This window comes from Procambarus clarkii, chromosome 83 (genome assembly GCF_040958095.1).
Source record: "Procambarus clarkii isolate CNS0578487 chromosome 83, FALCON_Pclarkii_2.0, whole genome shotgun sequence".
NCBI lineage: Eukaryota > Metazoa > Arthropoda > Malacostraca > Decapoda > Cambaridae > Procambarus > Procambarus clarkii.
Window position 1 is genome coordinate 11,719,897 of NC_091232.1, and position 23,654 is coordinate 11,743,550.

The following is a 23,654-nucleotide window of genomic DNA, read 5'->3' on the forward strand; positions in this document are numbered from 1 at the left end:
AACACGAGGATTATGTATTATACTCATTACTGACTTCACAAAACTCTCGACTCCTTTAAAAGGTTAATCCTTGCCCTTCAAGGGTTCGATAACATTAACTTACAAGAATCCTTGTCATGTATAATTAGTGTGAGAGAGAGAGGTATAAGTGACTAATCTTAAAACTGTTATCGAGGAGGACGAGACGTGCCAGCGTCCTTGGGAATAAAAGTTGCTTATGCAATAAATCCTTATATGTAATGGAGTGAAAGGCATGATGCTCGGAGTTGGTATAGAGGTGATAGTTGTGTGGGATGCACTCGGGGAACTTGCAACGTAATGCGAAGATGTTGTGAGTTTGAAGCTTATTTCAAATATTGCAGCACAAGGCTGATGTTGAATTGAAATATCCTGAAGTTTTTTTTGTATAAGTGTATGTTTCATCATGAGTTTTGCTGTATGTGTTTGAGATCATGTTTATGTGTGTACATATACCCGTATGTATATGTGTATATTGTACGTAGGTCGAGGCATGCTCATCGCATATGCACACGGTGTATACATAAGTCCTCGAGCAAATACCTTTCCCTTACACCTCAAGAAAATGCCCCCATGACACTACAGGAGTGTGGGAGACTTGCCAGACGTCACGTACCTAGACCCATGATGGGTGTTGAGGTCCCCAGTAGGCAACACTTGACAGCTCATTATCAGATAAGACCGGAGATAACGTTGGCTTGGCCGAAGGGAAACATGAATTCTGGATTTCCATTCGTCGTGGCCTGGCCATATGATGCTGTAGGATGCTGACAGTATTGCATCTCTTGCAAAGTCCCTGAGCCCGTTATGTGCCTCTGTAACTCTCTCTGAGCCCGTTATGTGCCTCTGTAACTCTCTCTGAGCCCGTTATGTGCCTCTGTAACTCTCTCTGAGCCCGTTATGTGCCTCTGTAACTCTCTCTCAGCCCGTTATGTGCCTCTGTAACTCTCTCTCAGCCCGTTATGTGCCTCTGTAACTCACTCTCAGCCCGTTATGTGCCTCTGTAACTCTCAGCCCGTTATGTGCCTCTGTAACTCTCTCTGAGCCCGTTATGTGCCTCTGTAACTTTCTCTGAGCCCGTTATGTGCCTTTGTAACTCTCTCCACTACCGCCCACGAGATGGGCATCGGGTGCATAATAAATGAACTAAAATAAAACTTGCCAAGTTTGCTGCATTGAATGTTTACATTGGATCCGCGGAGAAAGCACGCGTGTGTGAAGGTCTGGTGTCATGGCCTTCATGGACTTGGAGAAAGTTTATAACATAGAGAGTCTGGAGAAGGATGAATACTGAAGAAGTTGTTGCACTGTTATAATTGTTTTATTTAATTTTCCCACCGAATGGTGAGGTTATTGAGCAGCGTCGCTCATCCTGTGAGTGAACATTCTGTCGTATCAGCATGTTCAACACTGCCCAATAGGAAATACACCCAGTGGACTGTTCATCCTGTGAGTGAACATGCCACTTTAGCATATACATTACCACCAGTAGGAAGAAAACCCGTTGATTGTCATCCTGTGGGTGAAACAGCTGTCATAGCAGCAGGTTGAAATACCCTCTAATTGCAATTGCATAAACCCCACTGAGGGTGTTCGTGCTGTCTCTTGATCCCAAACCCAGCTTTTATTCCGCAAGTTAAGCATGTATAATAGTTAACGGTGTTATCATGAACCCATTTGCTTTATAGACAGAAGCGCGCCAGTGTAGTGCCCTTCACTCATGGCGGTTAAATGTACTCAATATATGAATGATGCCGTGAGAGAGAGAGAGAACTTTAGAGCTATAAATTTACTGCATGAGAGAGAAAACCTGGATCATATCTGACCCACTGTGGCCACTTGATGCAGTTCTAGCGGAGAAGGACTGAGATATATCCGGATTAACTGAAAGTTTTGTTGACTTGAGAGAACACGACAGGAAGATCCGGTCTCATTCAGTCGAGTAATGATGGTGGAGAGAGAGAGAGAAGGAAGGACTATTCACTAGTATACAATACAGTACAGAGAATGTCACAATAACGTGGTTGAAAATTAACAATCCAGCCTACACATATAATATGAAAGTGACGACGTTTTGGTCCCTCCTAAACCCTTATGTGACCACGTAAAGGTTCCTCCTGGACCCTTATGTGACCACGTAAAGGTTCCTCCTGGACCCTTATGTGACCACGTAAAGCTCCCTCCTGTTCCCTGTTCCCTTATGTAACCACGTAAAGGTCCCTCCTCTACCCTTATGTGCCCACTTATGTGACCACGTAAAGGTCCCTCCTGGACCCTTATGTGACCACGTAAAGCTCCCTCCTGGACCCTTATGTGACCACGTAAAGGTCCCTCCTGGACCCTTATGTGACCACGTAAAGGTCCTTCCTGGACCCTTATGTGACCACGTAAAGGTCCCTCCTGGACCCTTATGTGACCACGTAAAGGTCCTTCCTGGACCCTTATGTGACCACGTAAAGGTCCCTCCTGGACCCTTATGTGACCACGTAAAGCTCCCTCCTGGACCCTTATGTGACCACGTAAAGGTCCCTCCTGGACCCTTATGTGACCACGTAAAGGTCCTTCCTGGACCCTTATGTGACCACGTAAAGGTCCCTCCTGGACCCTTATGTGACCACGTAAAGGTCCTTCCTGGACCCTTATGTGACCACGTAAAGGTCCTTCCTGGACCCTTATGTGACCACGTAAAGGTCCTTCCTGGACCCTTATGTGACCACGTAAAGGTCCCTCCTGTACCCTTATGTGACCACGTAAAGCTCCCTCCTGGACCCTTATGTGACCACGTAAAGCTCCCTCCTGGACACTTATGTGACCACGTAAAGGTCCTTCCTGGACCCTTATGTGACCACTTAAAGGTCCCTAATGGACCCTTATGTGACCACGTAAAGGTCCCTAATGGACCCTTATCATGTCAACTTGAACCGAAAAATTGCCGTTTTCCTTTCATGTGAGGCTTGAGTCAGTTATTAGACTAACGATAAGTAAACAGGTGCTGAAAAGGATCAGTTTAAATACTTGGGTTAAGGGTATTGACGAGAGAGATTTGTTTAGCTGCAGTTCATAGTAGTTACGTGGAATGAAAGTATATAGTGAGACGCGGATGGGAGTGATTATGAAAAAAAGATCGAAGTGGACAAATCTGAGAAACATGTGTGTTGCCGCGATATGGAAAGCAAGGAATGTAATTGTTACGGAACGTTGAGAAAACTGTAAATTAACGGGTAACTATAATACTGAGGTGGGGGAAAAAGCAGTCATAGAAAACGAATGCATGATGATAGACTAGTGAAGATTGGAAGTATGTGGAGGAGAGGAAGGTCAGGACCTACAGATAAGGCGAGTGTGTATGGGGGAGACGAGTGTTGAGAGTGAAGAGTGTGCGATGAAAAGTGGGAAACAAGGGTAGGTACAATCAGTTTGATTAAAGACAACTTTTTACCGTAGAACACACACGAAACTGCCACTTTTTCTTCTGAGGCAGTGATGGTGCTTCCATGAACAGACTGTTGGTGTGTGACAGCTCTGGTGCTCTGTGATGATATTTAATGTAATTAAAGGGGCAAATAAAGTAGGTCCAGGGGTGATATATGGGCATATACATTATAGTTTATGGTCTTCTTGTCTCTGTTATTAAGTTATGTATCTCGTCGTCTATATAATTTAAGAAACATTTGTTCTTGTGCATTTTAATAAAACCGAAGCCAGTGTATCATGGCTTTAGTACTGTAATGTTTTGAGTTGATTTTGTTTACAATTTATATTGTTATATTGGACTCTTTATATTCTACATGAAATGTAATTTGTTCTAACATATCATTTTCGCCGGCAGGGGGACGCGAACCTTGGCCCTTGGGGACTCAGAGGAGCCTACAAGTCTGTCGCCTTGACCTCACGCCGCCTCTGGTCAGCTCAGTTTCACAACGAAGAAGAGGAAGGCGGTGAGCAGGAGTCTTCGCTGTGGTCGCCAACTGGACCTCCTTCAGTCAACGACACCAACGACTCCGTCAGGGAGGACGACGGCGACAAGAGAGACTGCGCTTTTGTTAACACATTTGGTGGGGCTCCTCTCTCTCACACCAATGCCACTTCTCACGCCCATGCCCAAGTAGGTGCTGACGAAGGTGACATTGTCAAGGTGACGGATCTTAAACAAGACGGCAGGGCACTGAAAGTGAGTGGAGACGTACCCAGGGACAGCAACATCTCTAAGGCAAGTGGCGCCGCCGCCCTGCTGAGTAATGGGAAGATAACGAAGGGAAAACCTATAGCTCGCGAAGCTGATTATAATAGGAATGGAAGAGAGATTGAAAAGGCCAGTCTACCGTCAGGAGCTATAAAAGTAGGCGTAGTAGACAACTTGAAGTCAGGCACCCTGGAGTCCTCCACGAAAACCCCCCAACGACCCTTTTTCTTTCTCCCTTCCGAAGACGAAGAAGATAGCAGTACCCTTGCCTACGCCATCGACCAAGATCTGCGCGGAGACCCCGACCTCTACCCCGTCCCTAAGAACGGTAACGAGTATCACCGGTCTCCAGTCTCCTCCAGAGCAAAGCCCCGCACTCCTACCCCACCGAAAAGCCCTTTAAAGCAACCCGCTTCTACTGACTCCACCGATGAAATCAAGGACCGAATCCGCTATTGCCTCCAGCGAGCCAGGACCCGCAGTTCCTCTCTCAGTGGCCTAGGAAGCTTTGAAGCTGGTCTCTATCGCTTAGAAGGATTACTAGAGGAGAAGGACAGCAACGCCACCGCCAGTAATCACCCCCACCATCCAAAATCCTCCACCACCAAAAAGCTTCAACTGGAGCATGCGGCAGCCTTGATGCCGAAATACAGGGATGCTGGCACCATCACAGGTAAGGAATACTGTATCCCATTATTTTCTGCGAGAGATTAAGGCTTGACCAGTCACTACTTGTTCTAGCTGGTCAGAGCCAAGTCTGATCCTGACAGTGCAATGTTCCCTAGCTTAGTTCAGTTCATTCCCGTACGTGACATTGTAGTAATTAAGTTGAATCAGGCTTGACTACACATATATCTGCCAAGTCCCAGATACTAAAACTTTACCAAAATATTTCTTATGAAAGTTATGCTAAGTGGCATATAACCACTTTAAAAATATAACCTTAAGCATACAACTAAATGTAAAGGTAAATACATTAGACCCACTGGTATACTAAATAAGATGATCAGACTGTCACTTTATTAAATCATAGTCACTTGAGGGCACCCTTAAACAAGACCCCAGAATGCGGCACGAGTCCCTTATTGTCATGGCGTCCTCTCCTAGAGCTTCCGTGTTTCGTCATGGCTTGTTGTACTGCCAACACCGTTGTTGGTACTGTGTGACACCGAGCATCCCATGCAGCATCTTCCTTACTAATAAGGATGCCAATTGTATTGGGGAGATTACTTTCCTGGTCCTAGATACCCTCGACGAGCAATGTTGCTATGGTGAGCCCGTCGTACTCACCTGGCACAGGAGATGTGCACAATGCACTGAAACTGCATATATTTACATAACACTGGGGCAGGGAGAGAGGGAACTGAACACGGATCCCTGTTTGCCCCCTATTCACCCAGCAGCAACTGGGCATCAGGATGTAAAGCTATCAATGGGTCGTGTTGAAGGGAAAACTAGTAGTGCTGTAAAGATTACAATGAGCTGGGCGAAAAAGAAAGCTCTTGCAAACAAAGAGTCAGAAATCGTCTGCTCTTTTATCCTACAGTAAAAAAATAGGTCAACGCTCAGCCTCGATCAGCACTGAATTGTCAGGTTTCACTTTGATTAGCCGCCGGGTTTCTCAGATTTCTGCGAGACAGCAGCAGCTTATTTTTGCTTGAATGCTCGGTGATTGTTTGTGTTCCAATGTTATCCTTGAGGGTGTTGTTCACGGCGTTGGTGACTATTGGAGGTGGATATATTTATTAATTGTCGCCTTTATTTTTATTGAATTTTAATAACATTCTTAGGTACATAAGCATTTATGAAGCTACCTAGATACTATATAGGGTTGGTTATATAGTTTGTCACAAGCGCTTGCTATGTGATGCTAAGGCACCTGGTTATTTGTACAGTTACACTAGACAATATTAAGGGCACCATAGTGTCAAGAGCAAGCAATGTGATTCTAAGGCACCTGGACATTAATGCAGCTACCCTAGACTATATGAAGGGTTATGTAGCTTGTGTGAAGTGCTACTAGCTTGTGTGAAGTGCTGCTAGCTGGTGTGAAGTGCTGCTAGCTGGTGTGAAGTGCTGCTTGCTGGTGTGATACTAAAAATGCCAATCCCGCAGGATGGTTAGTCATACAGGGTCATGTGGTCAGTAGGCATTGTTAATGCTTGTCTAGAGGCAAATATTGTACTTTACTAAGTAATAATAATAATAATAATAATCATAATAATAATAACAATAATACGTTAAAGAAAATGAAACGTGATTGCAGAAATTGTGGACAACATCCAGACGAGTACACGGCCAATGTTGATGAAAATTTGAGCAACGCTTATTCAGATGGGTTAAGCACCATTGAGTTTGAGCCAGTACCTGGATTGGTGACCTTAAAAACTTCCTCCTTGTCTAGTGGGACTTCGAAATGCTATGCATGGGCTTCGTTTTTTCGACGTGATATACAAATTTCTATACACAAGTGCCTCGTTTGTTGACATATGCAAGAGTTATTGCTTAAAAAGTTACGTTTTCTTCAGTAGTCTCTTTGTTAGAAAATGGAAGTGCAATTATGATGGACTTGAACATTTCTATCAGTCTTGAAATTGCTGGCCGTCAAGATAGTTTAAAGCTAAAGGGAAGATGATCATGTAATTACCTAAGTGTAGTTACAGGATGAGAGCTACGCTCGTGGTGTCCCGTCTTCCCAGCACTCTTTGTCATATAACGCTTTGAAACTACTGACGGTCTTGGCCTCCACCACCTTCTCACCTAACTTGTTCCAACCGTCTACCACTCTGTTTGCGAAATGAATTTTCTTATATTTCTTCGGCATCTTTGTTTAGTTAGTTTAAATCTATGACCTCTTGTTCTTGAAGTTCCCGGTCTCTAGAAATCTTCCCTGTCGATTTTATCAATTCCTGTTACTATTTTGTACGTAGTGATCATATCACCTCTTTTTCTTCTGTCTTCTAGTTTTGGCATATTTAATGCCTCTAACCTCTCGTCGTAACTCTTGCCCTTCAGTTCTGGGAGCCACTTAGTAGCATGTCTTTGCACCTTTTCCAGTTTGTTGATGTGCTTCTTAAGATATGGGCACCACACAACCGCTGCATATTCTAGCTTTGGCCTAACAAAAGTCGTGAACAATTTCTTTAGTATATCGCCATCCATGTATTTAAAAACAATTCTAAAGTTAGAAAGCGTGGCATGGGCTCCTCGCACAACGTTCTTTATGTGGTCATCAGGTGATAGTTTTCTATCTTGAACCACCCCTAGATCTCTTTCATTATCAGAATTCTTTAAAGATTTCTAACATAATTTATAGGTTGTGTGGAGTCTATGTTCTCCTATTTCACATTCCATAATATGGCATTTATTCACATTAAATTCCATCTGCCAAATGGTGCTCCATATACTTATTTTCTCCAGGTCATCTTGAAGGGCATGACAATCATCTAAGTTTCTTATCCTTCCTATTATCTTAGCATCATCAGCAAACATGTTCATATAATTCTGTATACCAACTGGCAGATCATTTATGTAGACAATAAACATCACTGGTGCAAGAACTGAACCCTGTGGTACTCCACTTGTGACATTTCTCCAGTCCGATACATTGCCTCTGATTACTGCCCTCATTTTTATATCAGTATAAGAGTGTGTGTGTACTCACCTAGTTGTACTCACCTAGTTGGGAATTCTCTCTGGGAATTAGCGGTTCTATGTATTTGACTTTTCTCACATAAATTCTTGACTATTTAGTATCACACGCACGCTTGCATAAATAATAAATTATTATTATTTTTATTATAAAGAGAAGAGTAAATGAGGGCATACGGTTAGACAGTCATCGAGCGGCTTGTCATGTTATTAATGTCTGGCAAGTTTTATTTTTTTTGTGTGTTGTTTATGCGTCTCTCTCTCTCATAGCGGCAACCCGTATCGCAGAATTAGGGGTTAAGGGTGAAAAAGGATTTTTAACCTTCATTCTCTTTTATCGTATTCTCCCACTTTCCTTCCTCTATTATCTCTCAGCTCCTCCCTCGCTCTCTTTCTACCTACCTTCAGCATTATTTCCAAGCATTTTCAGCTAATTTGCCGAATTCTGTGGCTGCTTTGCCTGGTCACAGTTCAACGGAAAAGCAGGAAAATGTCGATACATTTTTTTACAAAAATAAAATGTATCTCATTTTCCTTTTTAGATACCCCTTTCCCTCCCTTCTTCTCATTCTTCCCTATATATCCATCCATCCTACCTGGCCTTCCTTCACCTTCCCTCCCTCCCTCCCTCCATAAACTAACATCCCTGCCATATATACCAAGACCTTCCATCTCGTTGAGCCGACCACAGGAATTCCGTCTTACCATTCTGGGATGCTGGGCTGAATGATGCAAGAGCGGAGTCGCCTCTTCTGCGATACTGATCTAATGTTTATGCATTATCACCACACGACTTGATAATGGTCCAGGACGGACCGAAACGTCGTCGTTTCGGTCCATCTTCAGGTATGTGGTTTGGTCATCATACCTTCAGCCGCGGTATTGTGACTCATCGTCTGCATAATGCTTATGAGGTATCAAAAGTGTTGGGTCAGTTCCGTTTTATCCTCGAACTGGTTTTCATCTTGGCTATCGCCATAATTATCCTCGCTCTTGCTGGCTTTATTTGCGCTCGTTGCCACGTCAGTTATTAATATCTTTGTCTTATGGTACGCGCCTTGGAACATCACCATTCGAGCCAGCTGTGGCCAGCATTAAGTCATGAGACGAGGCAAAGCCAACTCCGGGTGTTGCTGGGATCCTGGTAACGTCTCCTGCCAGTTATATGTCTATATTTCATTTCTTTTTATTCATGTTCAGATAGGTTTAATGGGTTGTGTCTTTACAGATTTTGGTGATTAATAAATTCTCAGAGAGCGACTAACTTAATGGAAGAAGATTTTGTTTACCGTGAGGACCTGTGAGCGGGGTTTGGGAGGGTGTTTTGCCAGTGATAACTAAAGGAACGCTCCTCCACATCATATGCAATCCTCTCCTTCGAGACATTAGTGCTAAAAATACCATAAAATCGTTAGCATTTGCTTAATTTAAGCATGTTAAAAATCGAACATAATAATTTGTCTGATTTCAGTCAAGTGATTTAGTGAATGTCCGGAAGCAACGGGGAGGGGTATTAATAGCCGTAATGGTAACAAAGCACATGGGGTGATCTTGGCAGGAGATCAGGAAGCTCCCCTCAGGCGGCGTATACGCATGCGCGGTGTTGTTGTAGCCTAGGGTGAGGGAGGCCCCGGCAGTGTGAGTGTTGGTGCTTTAGGGTGAGGGCGGCGCACCTCCTCCCTCTCACTGTTTGTGAATGAACTTGAGCATCGGATCGTAGACCAGTGCTTTTAATAGATTACCGCTAAGTTAATTCACAATAGAAATAGGTCAATACTGAATCATACGAGTCTAAATATACAGTACAACGGTACTCATATGTACCTGTGGAATGTACATTCAGGTTTCCGTGGCAGTATCGTTGACATTGAGTACAGTAATTACTGCAGAAGTACTTTTTCTGTTCTCTGGAATATATTTATTCCTCGTATTAACTTATCTGGTGGTTGCATCACAGGCGATAACTACATGAAAACTCCACCAGATATTAGGTTCATAAAATATACATTGACTCGACCTCTTTGAAACAATTACTCCATTGTGTTTCTCCACGACATCAGAAAAATATCTGAAAATAACGCTTATAATTATACATTGATCGCTGAAATTCGTCAAAGTTCTAGAGATATGTGGAAAATGTGAGAATTTTCGAAATGTAATGGTTGTGCTCTATAAATATACATTGTTTGTTAATCTGATATATAGCAAATTCATGTCTGTGTTTTATTTGTTATTGAAAATTTAAGCTGAACCTTTTTCAGATATTATAAAGAATAGAAACTTTAGTAATGTTTACGTAACAAAATCGAGAAAATAATGATGATGACTTTGACCAAAGTCACAGGATATTATTGTGAGGAAAAAGGGAAGGGACGATACCAGTGATGGAGGTGTAGAAGATGGACCTTTGTGACACAGGTAATTATGGAGCTACTTGACAGGTACAGATACATTAGGAGAGAGACATGATTACCACATTCAAAGTGTTCAGAGAATTGGCAGCTAATACAAGGACTTATTGTTTGCAATTAATGGTACAAGAACTAAGGGAACCAAGTACCCAAATAAGCCTCAGAGACTTATTATAATTTGCTCAGCGTCAGAGTAATGAACAAATAGAATGTACTAAAGAGATGAGGTGAAGGCAGACTCCATGCACAGTTTTAATTGTAAATATGACAGAGCTCTTTAAGGACCTGGGGACCTACTAGGCTGTGTGTGCACGCATAACGCACGCATGCGCGCCCCTGCATGCACAAAATTTAGTATTTTACACCTTTACTAAATATTGGAAAACGAATACCCGAAATATTTTGGGCTACTGATAAAGACAGGATAATGTTTATGTGGCAGTGTAGCTGCAACAACAATAACAACAACAGCTACCTCGTGCACAGGTGTTGACAATTCTAGTGACAGCTGTGGTTGTGTGTGTGTGTGTGTGTGTGTGTGTGTGTGTGTGTGTGTGTGTGTGTGTGTGTGTGTGTGTGTGTGTGTGTGTGTGTGTGTTTTGCCGGTATTAAAGTTCGCAACTTAGAATTAAACCCAATCACAGTCACCACAACTGCTCACCTCTCTTTCACGGCGTCTCTACAATTCTCTCAGAGCCTGAGACATCCAGGTGACACGATAACGGCTAAACCACAACTAATGAACCAATTGCTGGGCAAAAACACCCAGAGATTAACGAAAGAAAACAAGAGAGATACGCTTGCTAGTGGCACGGTAACCTGTGAGAAGATTGCTTTGATTTATTCTGGTAAATCTTTCGAACAATCGACTATCGATGTTCTTCGGATTAGGCTTTGGATTTACGAACAATTTACCCAGAAGTTGAAGGGTTAAATCGAGGGAATGAAGCGCCCTACCCACTGTATGCTCGCTGGTTCCTATTTACTATAATGTCTCAGTCTTTTTGTTGTGTGAAGGCAGGTTGCAGGATTCAGTCGTGTGTGGCTAAACTTGTACCAGGTCAGGTTTCCTTGAAGTGCTTCAGCTTTAGTCTCTCAGCTTGCCCTAGAAGTGCTTTACCTTTAGCTGACCTTGGAGTGATTCAAGCTTAGCCCATCAGCTTGTCTAGGAATGCATTAAGGTACCCAACCACTTTTTAACCTTAGTGCTTACTCTGTAATTGATTCTTTTCCCGAAGAACCTTTGGACACCAATCATAATTATGTATTCAATAGGTTCTTTGGATGTATTTTTGGACCTCTGTAAATATATGGAAAACACTATTGATATTTCAGCTGAACAGCAGCCGCGTGGTATCAATGATGCTGAGGTTTATGATGCTGAAGGCGATGATGCTGAAGGCGTTGATAACAATGATCATATTAATCTTCACAAATATGGTTGATTGTGTCATGCTAACAGAGATCTGGAGAGCCCAAGTCAAGCGCTGCGAAGTATTTTCTATCTAAAGACAAAATTTATCGAGGCATCTTATGATTCTTTCCAGTCATCCCTAAGACAAAAGATGAGAGGGTTTTAAACATCCCAGATAGTAAGCTGCATCACAGATTCCATTTGATGAGCAACACGTGTTTGCTGGCGTGTGTGTGTACAACGCTGTGTGTACAACGCCATGTGTGTGTGTACAACGCTGTGTGTACAACGCTGTGTGTACAACGCCATGTGTGTGTGTACAACGCTGTGTGTACAACGCCATGTGTGTGTGTACAACGCTGAGTGTACAACGCCATGTGTGTACAACGCTGTGAGTGTACAGTGCTGGGTGTACGGGGGAAGGCACCATGGTTCGTGTGGCAGAAATGGAGGCACTTGGCACATCACGGAGACTGAGGGTTGGTCGGTTGGCACTTAGCAAAGACTAATAGTTTATCGGGTTGCACCCGGCACTTAGCAGAAACTAAAGGTTTGCCGGTATGTTGTCATTGCATGCCTTACTCACCTAAATGTTACTTGCAACCTCTGAGCCTTCAAGAGATTCCATTGGTGCCTTCGATCAGATGAACCTCGATATTAGTACGAGAATATTTCTAGGCGGGGTCTATGTCCTGCCTACATTTATATAATTATCAGGATAAATCGCTAAGCCTCTACGAATAGCACTTGGAAGATATGACAGAGTTGGAATATGAAGCTGGAGTAATGATGCGGTGGTATCCAACCCCTGAGACCCTTGGGGATCGAACTCGGACCTTAGATGAAGCATAACAGTCACCAAGTTTATTAAGGACACATATTACAAGAAGGCCGTGCACGGAGTAATGGGAAGACGCGAGAGAGATGGGGGTGAAGTGACCCATTTAACGTTAGAGTTTTCGGGGCCATGTTTTATGTTGATAACTGATGCGATCTAAGAGTGTACAGTGCTCTTGTGCTGTTACTGACGATGCTTGGGGAGCTTGCAGCATTACAAGTGGACGCAACAGTGGCACTAACCTTGGCTGCTGAGTGAGGTGGGGTAGGGAAGGGGGGACTGAGAACGCTCTGGATGGGTTATTTTGGTTGTGATGTGGGTGTGGCTGTCAGTCTACTCTCTCCTCACATCTACATTACTGCCGTTCCTGTGTGGAATGGACGGGTGAGTATACGAAATAGGAGGACGTGTTTTTGTAGAAATAAAGGTTGTGTGTGTGTGTGTGTGTGTGTGTGTGTGTGTGTGTGTGTGTGTGTGTGTGTGTGTGTGTGTGTGTTCGGGGGTATGTTTGGTGTTCGGTGCGTATGTTTGTGTGTGAATACACGGGATAGGAGGACATGTGCGTGTGTCTGGGTAGGAGTCATGGGTCTGTGTCCCACCTTGTCAACCTGGCATACGCTAGACTAGGCGCTCTAATGTGGCAAGCAGCATTCGCTTCTCAAGGAACATTGGGCTGTGTGTGACTCAGTCAGTCTGGAGTGAAAAGATCCAGCACACCGTAGTCTTTGTCCAGTACACCGTAGTCTTTGTACACCACACCGTAGTCTTTGCCCAGTACACCGTAGTCTTTGCCCAGTACACCGTAGTCTTTGTCCAGCACACCGAAGTCTTTGCCCAGTACACCGTAGTCTTTGCCCAGTACACCGTAGTCTTTGCCCAGTACACCGAAGTCTTTACTTTATCCTACCTGGGTTTGGTCTTAATAATGTCTGCTGGTTCAGTGAGTTGGGCGGCTGACTGACATTCCTGTGCCGTCAGCGTACTGAGTCAGCCACCAGCATGTTAGCGGCTTCGAGGCCAAGGTTAGGCACCGCTCCCAGGATAAATCCTCAGTGCACTCCACACATCTATACCTTGAGAGCTGGTGGGCAGCCACATCTGTACCCCGAGGGCTGGGTGGGCAGCTACATCTGTACCCAGAGGGCTGGGTGGGCAGCCACATCTGTACCCCGAGGGCTGGGTGGGCAGCCACATCTGTACCCCGAGGGCTGGGTGGGCAGCCACATCTGTACCCCGAGGGCTGGGTGGGCAGCCACATCTGTACCCAGAGGGCTGGGTGGGCAGCCACATCTGTACCCAGAGGGCTGGGTGGGCAGCCACATCTGTACCCCGAGGGCTGGGTGGGCAGCCACATCTGTACCCAGAGTGCTGGGAGGGCAGCCACATCTGTACCCAGAGGGCTGGGTGGATAGAATGATAGATTCTTAAAAATTCAAATACAAAGTGACATATCAGCCGATGGAACACTCAAACTGCCGGTTTTCGAAGTATCACTTAATGCATAAGATGGTAAGAATCTAATTTCCATGGATCGATACTCGGAGATATATATATATAGAGAGAGAGAGAGGAAGAGGAAGAGAGAGGATGGTGGTTAACGGTGGAGAACTAGGCATTAAGTGAGATTTATGTAGTTAAGAATGTGCCATTGTCTGGCACTGATCCCCCTGTGGCTCAGGGAACGTGTGTTGGGGCAGCATTCATCCGGAGGCTTATAGCATGAGACCGGCGCCGTGTTCCGTGTTCGGATTACTATTGTGTTCTTCCAAGTCTGTCTCTCTCCTCGGAATCCGTTTTCTAGTGCCGTCCGGGTAACTTGAAAACAATAATTAATCCCGCTACCAGGATAGAATTTTTAAGTCTAGTGTTTTGTCAACGAAATTGCATTTCTAGTTTTATTAAGGCATTGGTAATAAATTAAAGTTCATTACTTACATGTAATGAATGGTATTTAGAATGAGACAATGAATCGTTAACAAAATAATTATACGTAGAGATGGAATTTTGAAGGTAAATAAATTCTACATTGGTGTCACGGTTGGCTATTATAAGGCAAGAAAAGATGTCAAATTGTTGGTTTGGATATTGTTTTCAGCCGCGTTATTGTGACATTCTTTATCAAGAAATAAAGACTAGATAGTTACTGATATTTTGACCGTTTTCTATGGTAGTTCTTCAAATATAGAAAACGTAATAGTTATCTCTCATTGAGATACTATTATATTACACTGCCTCTTATAAAATAAGATGTTATAATAATAATGATAATAATGATACACAGAGAAATCACTTTATCGTGATATATCTCGTTCTGTCTAGCGCGTGCATTTGGGAATACCCAGCACATAGGTTCGAATCCTCAACACGGCTCCGGTGGATTTTCTCAATAATGATAATAATTATGACAATAATAATAATTAGTTTTTGTTTGGGACAGAAAGCCTGTAAATATATGTACTCTAGATTTATATTGAGGTCCCCCTTTCCCAAGGCCGACTTACGGGGCCTTCCCAAGTGTACCTCCACATACAACAGTTGCCTCACTCCCAGGTACCTGTTTGTAGGATTTACATATAATTATCATTGCACTGTTAGGATATTTCTGGCTATTTTTTTCCTTATATATATATATATATATATATATATATATATATATATATATATATATATATATATATATATATATATATATATATATATATATTCAAATTCTTGAGGCAATTCACATAAGAATAGAGCGACCTACCATGAACACCCAAATCACGGAACTATTTACTCTACCCACCATGAGAGTAAGGACAAGACAAGAACATATCGATGCCAACACAGAAGACAATGTCCAACATAACAGGCCAATTACACTGGATTAATCTTTGTGTTTAGATAGGAGATGCCTCGTATGGGCCAATAAGCCTTCTGCAGCCCCTATGTTTATCCCTTATGTATCCCCCCATGTTTTCACCTTCATATATATATATATATATATATATATATATATATATATATATATATATATATATATATATATATATATATATATGTAGCTGAACAATGTAGCTGTCTTCATTCTGCTGTGGTCTGTTCAAAGACTTTTAGACTTTTAGTTAGATTGATTTGTTTTCATTTACTATTAAATGTTATAAGGCAGCTTGTGTTAAGAGAGACGTATGTTTCAGATGTGTGTACCGGTGAAAATGTCGCCGAAGTGGAGCTGATAAGTCTGGTGCAGGAGCAGATCCCTCGCTACAAGCTACGCGCAGACACACTCACCGAGTTTTCTGGTGAGTTTCACTTTTGACTGTTTATCAGCAGACAGAAATACACGTCTCTGTGTGCTTTGCCTCTGTGTTGAGGCTAATGTCAGTAATTAGCTGATTACTGACGTGGCAGTATTGTGTTTTCATTAACAAATTATCGCACAATATTTTAGAGGTAGAGTTTTTGGAGTGATAGCCTGTTTTACAGGAGTTCTGTTGGTGTAACTAATGTTTACTGTTTTCATCAAAACTGAAATTAAATATGAAGGATGATTAATTAGTTTTTGAATGATGAACTTTAATGTCACTTACAATATCGCTTTAGTATTGCTACTAAAGCTGTCAATTATATAGTAAACAGAAACTGTGCCATTGAATCAAATGAGACCAACCAAATTATATTAACGATAAAAAATCAGCCAACACACCGGATGAACACATTTGAGTATACAATAGAAAGATCAGACACATTAAGGAACATTAAGGAAGAATTATGGAACATTTCCATAAGAGAATGAAGAATGGAAATTTCCATGGAGAGAACCCTAGGCTGGGGAATTATTCACTATTCCACGGTGCACAAGCTAATGCACCGTGCAAATCAAACACAATAATATTTTGTTAAAAATAAATTCTGCCTAACTAACCTGCTCATATTTTTTGATAATGATAAAAACTATCCAAAGAACTTCCAATAAAAGTAACATACAGGGACATCTCCAACGTTTTTAATAAGGCACCACATGAAAGATTGGCAAATAAATTACAAGCACACGGTATAATTACTATAATACTAGTATGGATAAAACAATATTTAAAAGAAAAAAGCAGTGTCGTTCTAAATGAAAATGAATCTGAAAAAATGGTGCGCGGGATACTACAATACTTCTAAGGCCAACCTCCTTTTTGTCATATACGTCAATGAAATATGTGAGGATATTACAAGCCACATCATCAAATTTGCTGATAACACTAAGATATATGGTAAAATAGGAAGCAAAAACGATATAGAGGCCTTACACACGAAGAAATCTATATGAAATCCACAAATGGTCAGATGAATGGCAAATGCTTTTTGATATTGAAAAATGCAAGACTGTATTATGCACTACGCCTACAGTACATGGAAATGCATGTACTGTAGGCGTAGGGCATAACACTGCACATCACAACATCTGCCCGAAACACTGCGCGTACTAGTGGCTTTACAAGAATGTAATTACTATGCTATGTATCCTCACAATCCCAATGTACCTTCTTGTATATATATATATAAATAAATAAATGAATAAAACTATCATATCAAGAGCAGTATGATACTACCTTACACAGCCATACATGTTGGTAGGGTAGATAATGACAGACTAACATGTGTTGTACTCCCACAAGGGGACATGATGAAACTGAGTACCCAAATAAGCTCCATTTCCTCACTGAGTACAAAGTGGGCATTCAACAAAAGTCGCTGGTGGGTCCCTATTTGGACTATTGTATCCAAGCATAGAGACCTCACCTTCAAGAGGACATATTTGCTTTGGATGAAGTTCATCAGAGTGACAAATATTGTCCCAGTACTAAGACAGTTCTCACACCAGGATTGGGCGAGGGCCACAGGACTAGCAACACTGCAAACCAGACATGACAGGGCTGATCTCATCGACACCTTCAAAATACTGAACATATCGGTGGATATTAATCCAGACACGTTTCTTAAAAGGTCACATGCGACGCATACAAGGGACAACATCTGAACACTAAACAAGCCACAATGTAGTACAGAAAACAGATGTTTTTCTCCCAAAAGGTTATAAACATATGGAACTGCCTGTCCGTCGAAGCCGTAAATGCCAAGTTCAGAATTCAGTTACAGTAAAAATCTTCAGGAGACAAAAGGGGGAGATCCTGTGACAAGCCGCCGACTTCTTGTTTCAATCTAGTCCATAAGAAAGATACTGATCTTCAGGTTGAAATTCAAGTAATGAAATAATACGTAACGTAAAATAATTTTAGTTCAGTTATTCCATGAACTGGTCACGTTTTCTTTCAGTTTATTCATAATTTTCTTTGTACGGTATTATCTATTTTTGCAGGGCAAACTTATCTACATTGTGATTTTTGGTTAACGTTTAGGAAATTGACTGAGAATTAGACCTCTTTGACTTGTTCATTAATATAGTGTACTGGAATTACGCGTCATAAATAGTTTTTTAATCGGAATGTCAGTGGCTTTGTCAGGATTTCCAATTAATTATTGAAATCCGTAATAACATAACCCTTCACATTTTTTTGGAACATTAAAAACATTCATGAAATACAAATTACGAGTTTTCAGTAATGTTACGTGGGAAGGCAATTAATAGGGAATTAATAAATAGATTATAAGTTCTTCATATAGACTTAACATATCCCCCACCCATTAGTTGGTGTGCTAGGGTTTCAGTGGCTTTTAATGGGATATTCAAAGTAGGTAGAAATATGGCAGTTTCATGCCTTGGTGTATGGAGAAGCAGAGATGCAAGCAGACAGGCAAACTGATTTGCAGACGACAATCAGGCAGATATGTAACCAGGCAGACATGTAACCAGGCAGACATGTAACCAGGCAGACATGTAACCAGGCAGACATGTAACTTGGCAGACATGTAACCAAGCAGACATGTAACCAGGCAGACATGAAACCAGGCAGACATGTAACCAGGCAGACATGTAACCAGACAAACATGTAACCAGGCAGACATGAAACCAGGCAGACATGTAACTTGGCAGACATGTAACCAAGCAGACATGTAACCAGGCAGACATGAAACCAGGCAGACATGTAACTTGGCAGACATGTAACCAAGCAGACATGTAACCAGGCAAACATGTAACTTGGCAGACATGTAACCAAGCAGACATGTAACCAGGCAGACATGTAACCAGGCAGACATGTAACCAGGCAGACGGACACGCACGTAGATAAGCCCTGAAGCAGGCAAGCAAGCAAGCAGTTCGTGGCTTCCTTCGTCACATTGCTTAGGTTTCACCTTAATCTTGACCGTGTGCCTACAAGAGGCCTAAGTACGACACAGCTAACATACCACTGTTGACGAAGGGCCTCGGAGCCTGAAAATCATATCAGCTACACAGCTTGTGTAACAAAAACATATATATCCTTATTTTGCAGATAACAGACACTTTATTAACGAATGAACGTCGTCAATTTAGACAAGACATAAAGTAATCCTACCATTAACTAAGAGATGCACCGTGAATAACCAATATTAAACTTACTGACCTTGGGGTACTGAAACACGGACCAGCACAACTATGAAGAGTTTCAAGGTTGCGAGCCTGGAGACGTCATTACCTTAAGCTGGTTTCCTGTTGACAGACAAAAGATACCAAGTGCATAACCTCAGTTCTTAGTGGCCAGATGGGAGATATCATCTTACAACATAAACAGCAGGCAGCCGGATGGAAGATAATACCTGCATCCCAAACATCATACAGCCAGATAGGAGATATCACCTTATAACTCACAGTGTGCACTCAAATGTGAGATGCAATTACCTGGGAGAACAGGATTTCTGCTGAGTGACCGTCAGAGAACCTGTAACTGGTTAATGACTTACCACTCACTAGTAAACACACATGGCACTGTAACTGTTCCATCTTGGCTCTCGACGCAAAATGATTGGCAGCATTAGTGTACATGCTTGTGTTAAGGAGCCAGGAAGCCTGGTCGACGACCGGGCCGCGGGGACGCTAAGCCCCGGAAGCACCTCAAGGTAACCTCAAAGTAACATGTGATTAGTGCAATCTGTACACACGCCGCTGGACCTCAGGACTGTTGCTCTGATCCCCCGTGAGATGAGGAGATGGAGAGAACACTGTTCCGTCCATACGACTACGGCTCAGTCTCTGTTTTAGACGATGACGTCGGCATGGGTGTCTGTGTTAGTGCTCGCTTCTACTACGCATCCGCTCTCTCTCTCTCTCTCTGTCTCTCTCTCTCTCTCTCTCTCTCTCTCTCTCTCTCTCTCTCTCTCTCTCTCTCTCTCTCTCTCTCTCTCTCTCTCTCTCTCTCGCCGTCTCTCTCGCTGTCTCTCTCGCCGTCTCTCTCGCTGTCTCGCCGTCTCTCTCGCTGTCTCTCTCTCTCTCTCTCTCTGTCTCTCGCCGTCTCTCTCTCTCGCTCTCTCTCTCTCTCTCTCTCTCTCTCTCTCTCTCTCTCTCTCTCTCTGTCTCTCTCTCGCTGTCTCTCTCTCTGTCTCTCTCTCTGTCTCTCGCCGTCTCTCTCTCTCGCTCTCTCTCTCTCTCTCTCTCTCTCTCTCTCTCTCTCTCTCTCTCTCTCTCTCTCTCTCTCTCTCTCTCTCTCTCTCTCTCTCTCTCTGTCTCTCTCTCTGTCTCTCGCTGTCTCTCTCTCGCTGTCTCTCTCTCTCTCGCTGTCTCTCGCTGTCTCTCTCTCTCTCTCTCTCTCTCTCTCTCTCTCTCTCTCTCTCTCTCTCTCTCTCTCTCTCTCTCTCTCTCTCTCTCTCTCTCTCTCTCCTTCAGTTTCTCTACTACGCATTTATGCTTCACAATCGACTAGAGAATGGTCCAGGACGGACCGAAACGTCGTCGTCCCTTCACTATCTAGTGTGTGGTTCATCTACTGCTATGATTCCACTATCCTTTCCGCGAGTTCATTTCTCTTCCTCACTTCCCTTCACCGATTGTGTGTCGCAGTCTCGTTTTCTTCGATCCCAATCTATTGTATTATCCCGTTGGCCTCTTCCATAATCCCTCCGTCTTACTTTCAACAGTTACCCTTCATCCCCCACACCTATCGTTCTTACTTTATTAACAATCCTCACCTTTATCACTTTCCTCCCTCCCCATACTTGTCACTGGTCAATGACGGCCCCGTATTATATATATATATATATATATATATATATATATATATATATATATATATATATATATATATATATATATATATATATATAAAGTACTTGTATACCACGCTGCTCATTTGTGTTCACCGTGAGAATACCTAAACGATGTTGAAAGCTAACTTAGCAGAGGCGAGACACTGTGGGTCTCTTCGCCTGGTGTGTTGTGAGCGAAAGTATGTGGTGCGTCCAAAAAGGGGTACGAACAATAATGAATTCTGTTGATAAAACAGATTTAGTTGAAAGTCTACGGAACTGGTCGCACACATTTGCGTTACTGCCTTCTTGCTGCTCAAAATGTAATATTTAGCGAAGTATTTTGCCTCAATGCATTACGCGGCTCGTATATTTCCTTTTCATATATTAGTTTACGCAAGTTGTATGCCTGTTTCCTTAAAATATTGTGAAAAATTAATTGGCAACCTTAAATCAACGGCCATATTGATTCCTTAGTTGCTGTGGCGGCCGCACGAGGTCGCTAGTGGCGGTGTGTGATGCAACCTAGTGTATTGATCCTGGGCTCATAGGGTCGACAGCTCCTATCCTTACCCACGCGATGCCTCGCAATGTTCGCCTTTATGGATACAGTTTCGAGGCGATCGAGGGTTGTCGAGTGTCAATAAAGCCGGCGTGGCGGAGGTGGTGTGAGAGGAGAGTCGACCGTGTGGCTGGTGCAGGTGTGACAGCAGCAGCACCCAGGCTCAACTGCAGGTGTTGAGACGTCACGGGGCCATGTGCCTCGCGGACTTGTCCTAACGCTGTGGTCCACGGCTGCCAGGGACAACAACCCGGCCTCCCTGACGCCCTCCGGACCTCTGAAGGAACCTCCAGTCTCTCGTCTATAAAACCTAGTGCCAACCCCTTTTTTTATGTTATTGTGATAGTGAGTGCGATAGGTGCGGTGTGGGGGACAGGTAGTGCCAGGAGTGCCGACCCGCGTGGCACTGCCAGGTGAAGGGTCGAACCTAAAGAGGAACAGCAGACAAGGTGTCTTGTCAGCAAGTGAAAACAGTGAAGCGAGGCGTAGAGGGAGGTACGGTAATCCTGGAAGATAAAGCGAGAGACAGAAAAAAAAGACAAGACAAAATGCATTTGAAAAGATGCATTTGAAAAGATAATTTTTGAGCATGTGTGTGTGTGTGTGATCCCGTCAACACAACCCTTCCGGAACAACTTTGTCTTGTGTTGATACATTACCTCAGAGCGGCTTTATGCTCACTATTATTGACTCTGCTTCCCTCAGAGCGGCTTTATGCTCACCATTATTGACTCTGCTTCCCTCAGAGCGGCTTTATGCTCACCATTATTGACTCTGCTTCCCTCAGAGCGGCTTTATGCTCACCATTATTGACTCTGCTTCCCTCAGAGCGGCTTTATGCTCACTATTATTGACTCTGCTTTCCTCAGAGCGGCTTTATGCTCACCATTACTGACTCTGCTTCCCTCAGAGCGGCTTTATGCTCACCATTACTGACTCTGCTTCCCTCAGAGCGGCTTTATGCTCACCATTATTGACTCTGCTTCCCTCAGAGCGGCTTTATGCTCACCATTATTGACTCTGCTTCCCTCAGAGCGGCTTTATGCTCACCATTATTGACTCTGCTTCCCTCAGAGCGGCTTTATGCTCACCATTATTGACTCTGCTTCCCTCAGAGCGGCTTTATGCTCACCATTATTGACTCTGCTTCCCTCAGAGCGGCTTTATGCTCACCATTATTGACTCTGCTTCTCTCAGAGCGGCTTTATGCTCACCATTATTGACTCTGCTTCCCTCAGAGCGGCTTTATGCTCACCATTATTGACTCTGCTTCCCTCAGAGCGGCTTTATGCTCACCATTATTGACTCTGCTTCCCTCAGAGCGGCTTTATGCTCACCATTATTGACTCTGCTTCCCTCAGAGCGGCTTTATGCTCACCATTATTGACTCTGCTTCCCTCAGAGCGGCTTTATGCTCACCATTATTGACTCTGCTTCCCTCAGAGCGGCTTTATGCTCACCATTATTGACTCTGCTTCCCTCAGAGCGGCTTTATGCTCACCATTATTGACTCTGCTTCCCTCAGAGCGGCTTTATGCTCACCATTATTGACTCTGCTTCCCTCAGAGCGGCTTTATGCTCACCATTATTGACTCTGTTTCCCTCAGAGCGGCTTTATGCTCACCATTATTGACTCTGCTTCCCTCAGAGCGGCTTTATGCTCACCATTATTGACTCTGCTTCCCTCAGAGCGGCTTTATGCTCACCATTATTGACTCTGCTTCCCTCAGAGCGGCTTTATGCTCACCATTATTGACTCTGCTTCCCTCAGAGCGGCTTTATGCTCACCATTATTGACTCTGCTTCCCTCAGAGCGGCTTTATGCTCACCATTATTGACTCTGCTTCCCTCAGAGCGGCTTTATGCTCACCATTATTGACTCTGCTTCCCTCAGAGCGGCTTTATGCTCACCATTATTGACTCTGCTTCCCTCAGAGCGGCTTTATGCTCACCATTATTGACTCTGCTTCCCTCAGAGCGGCTTTATGCTCACCATTATTGACTCTGCTTCCCCCCAACCTAGAAAACGACACTGATGTGTTACTTACATGGACTATATTAACCGTTGTCATGTTTTAGCCTGGTTACTGCTTTGTTTCTTTAGGCGTTGTTGACGTAATAACCATTGTGCAGTGTTGGGGGGAGCAACAGAAACGATTAGGAAGCGAAACCTGTCACGATGCTTTAATTGACGCTTTCGTTCGTTGTGTTGACATCTGGTTGATTCCTTCTACTGACATTCCCATCATTTCTCTCGTTGACGTCCTTAATTCACATTGTTGACGTCTTAATTTCTTCTGTCGATGTCATAATTCCTTCCGTTGACGGTTCCTTAACTCCTCCCGTTGAAGTGTCTAGAATTCTTCGGGTCACTAGGTTACTAGCCAAGGAGGTCATGGGGTCACCCACAGTGTCTAGGAGGTCGCCTT

The 23,654-nt window shown here is 43.3% G+C and overlaps 1 protein-coding gene across 4 annotated transcripts in view; it reads left to right on the top strand.

The window, feature by feature from the left end:
* The window catches only part of LOC123768654 (trafficking kinesin-binding protein milt), a 331,499-nt gene that overhangs the window by 90,831 nt on the left and 217,014 nt on the right, over positions 1 to 23,654 (top strand). For all 4 annotated transcript variants that reach the window (XM_045759303.2, XM_045759302.2, XM_045759300.2 and 1 more), the window contains exons 3-4: positions 3,848 to 4,874; positions 15,692 to 15,796. In XM_045759303.2, coding sequence (XP_045615259.1) covers positions 3,848 to 4,874; positions 15,692 to 15,796 — 1,132 coding nt within the window. The remainder of the gene's footprint in view (positions 1 to 3,847; positions 4,875 to 15,691; positions 15,797 to 23,654) is intronic.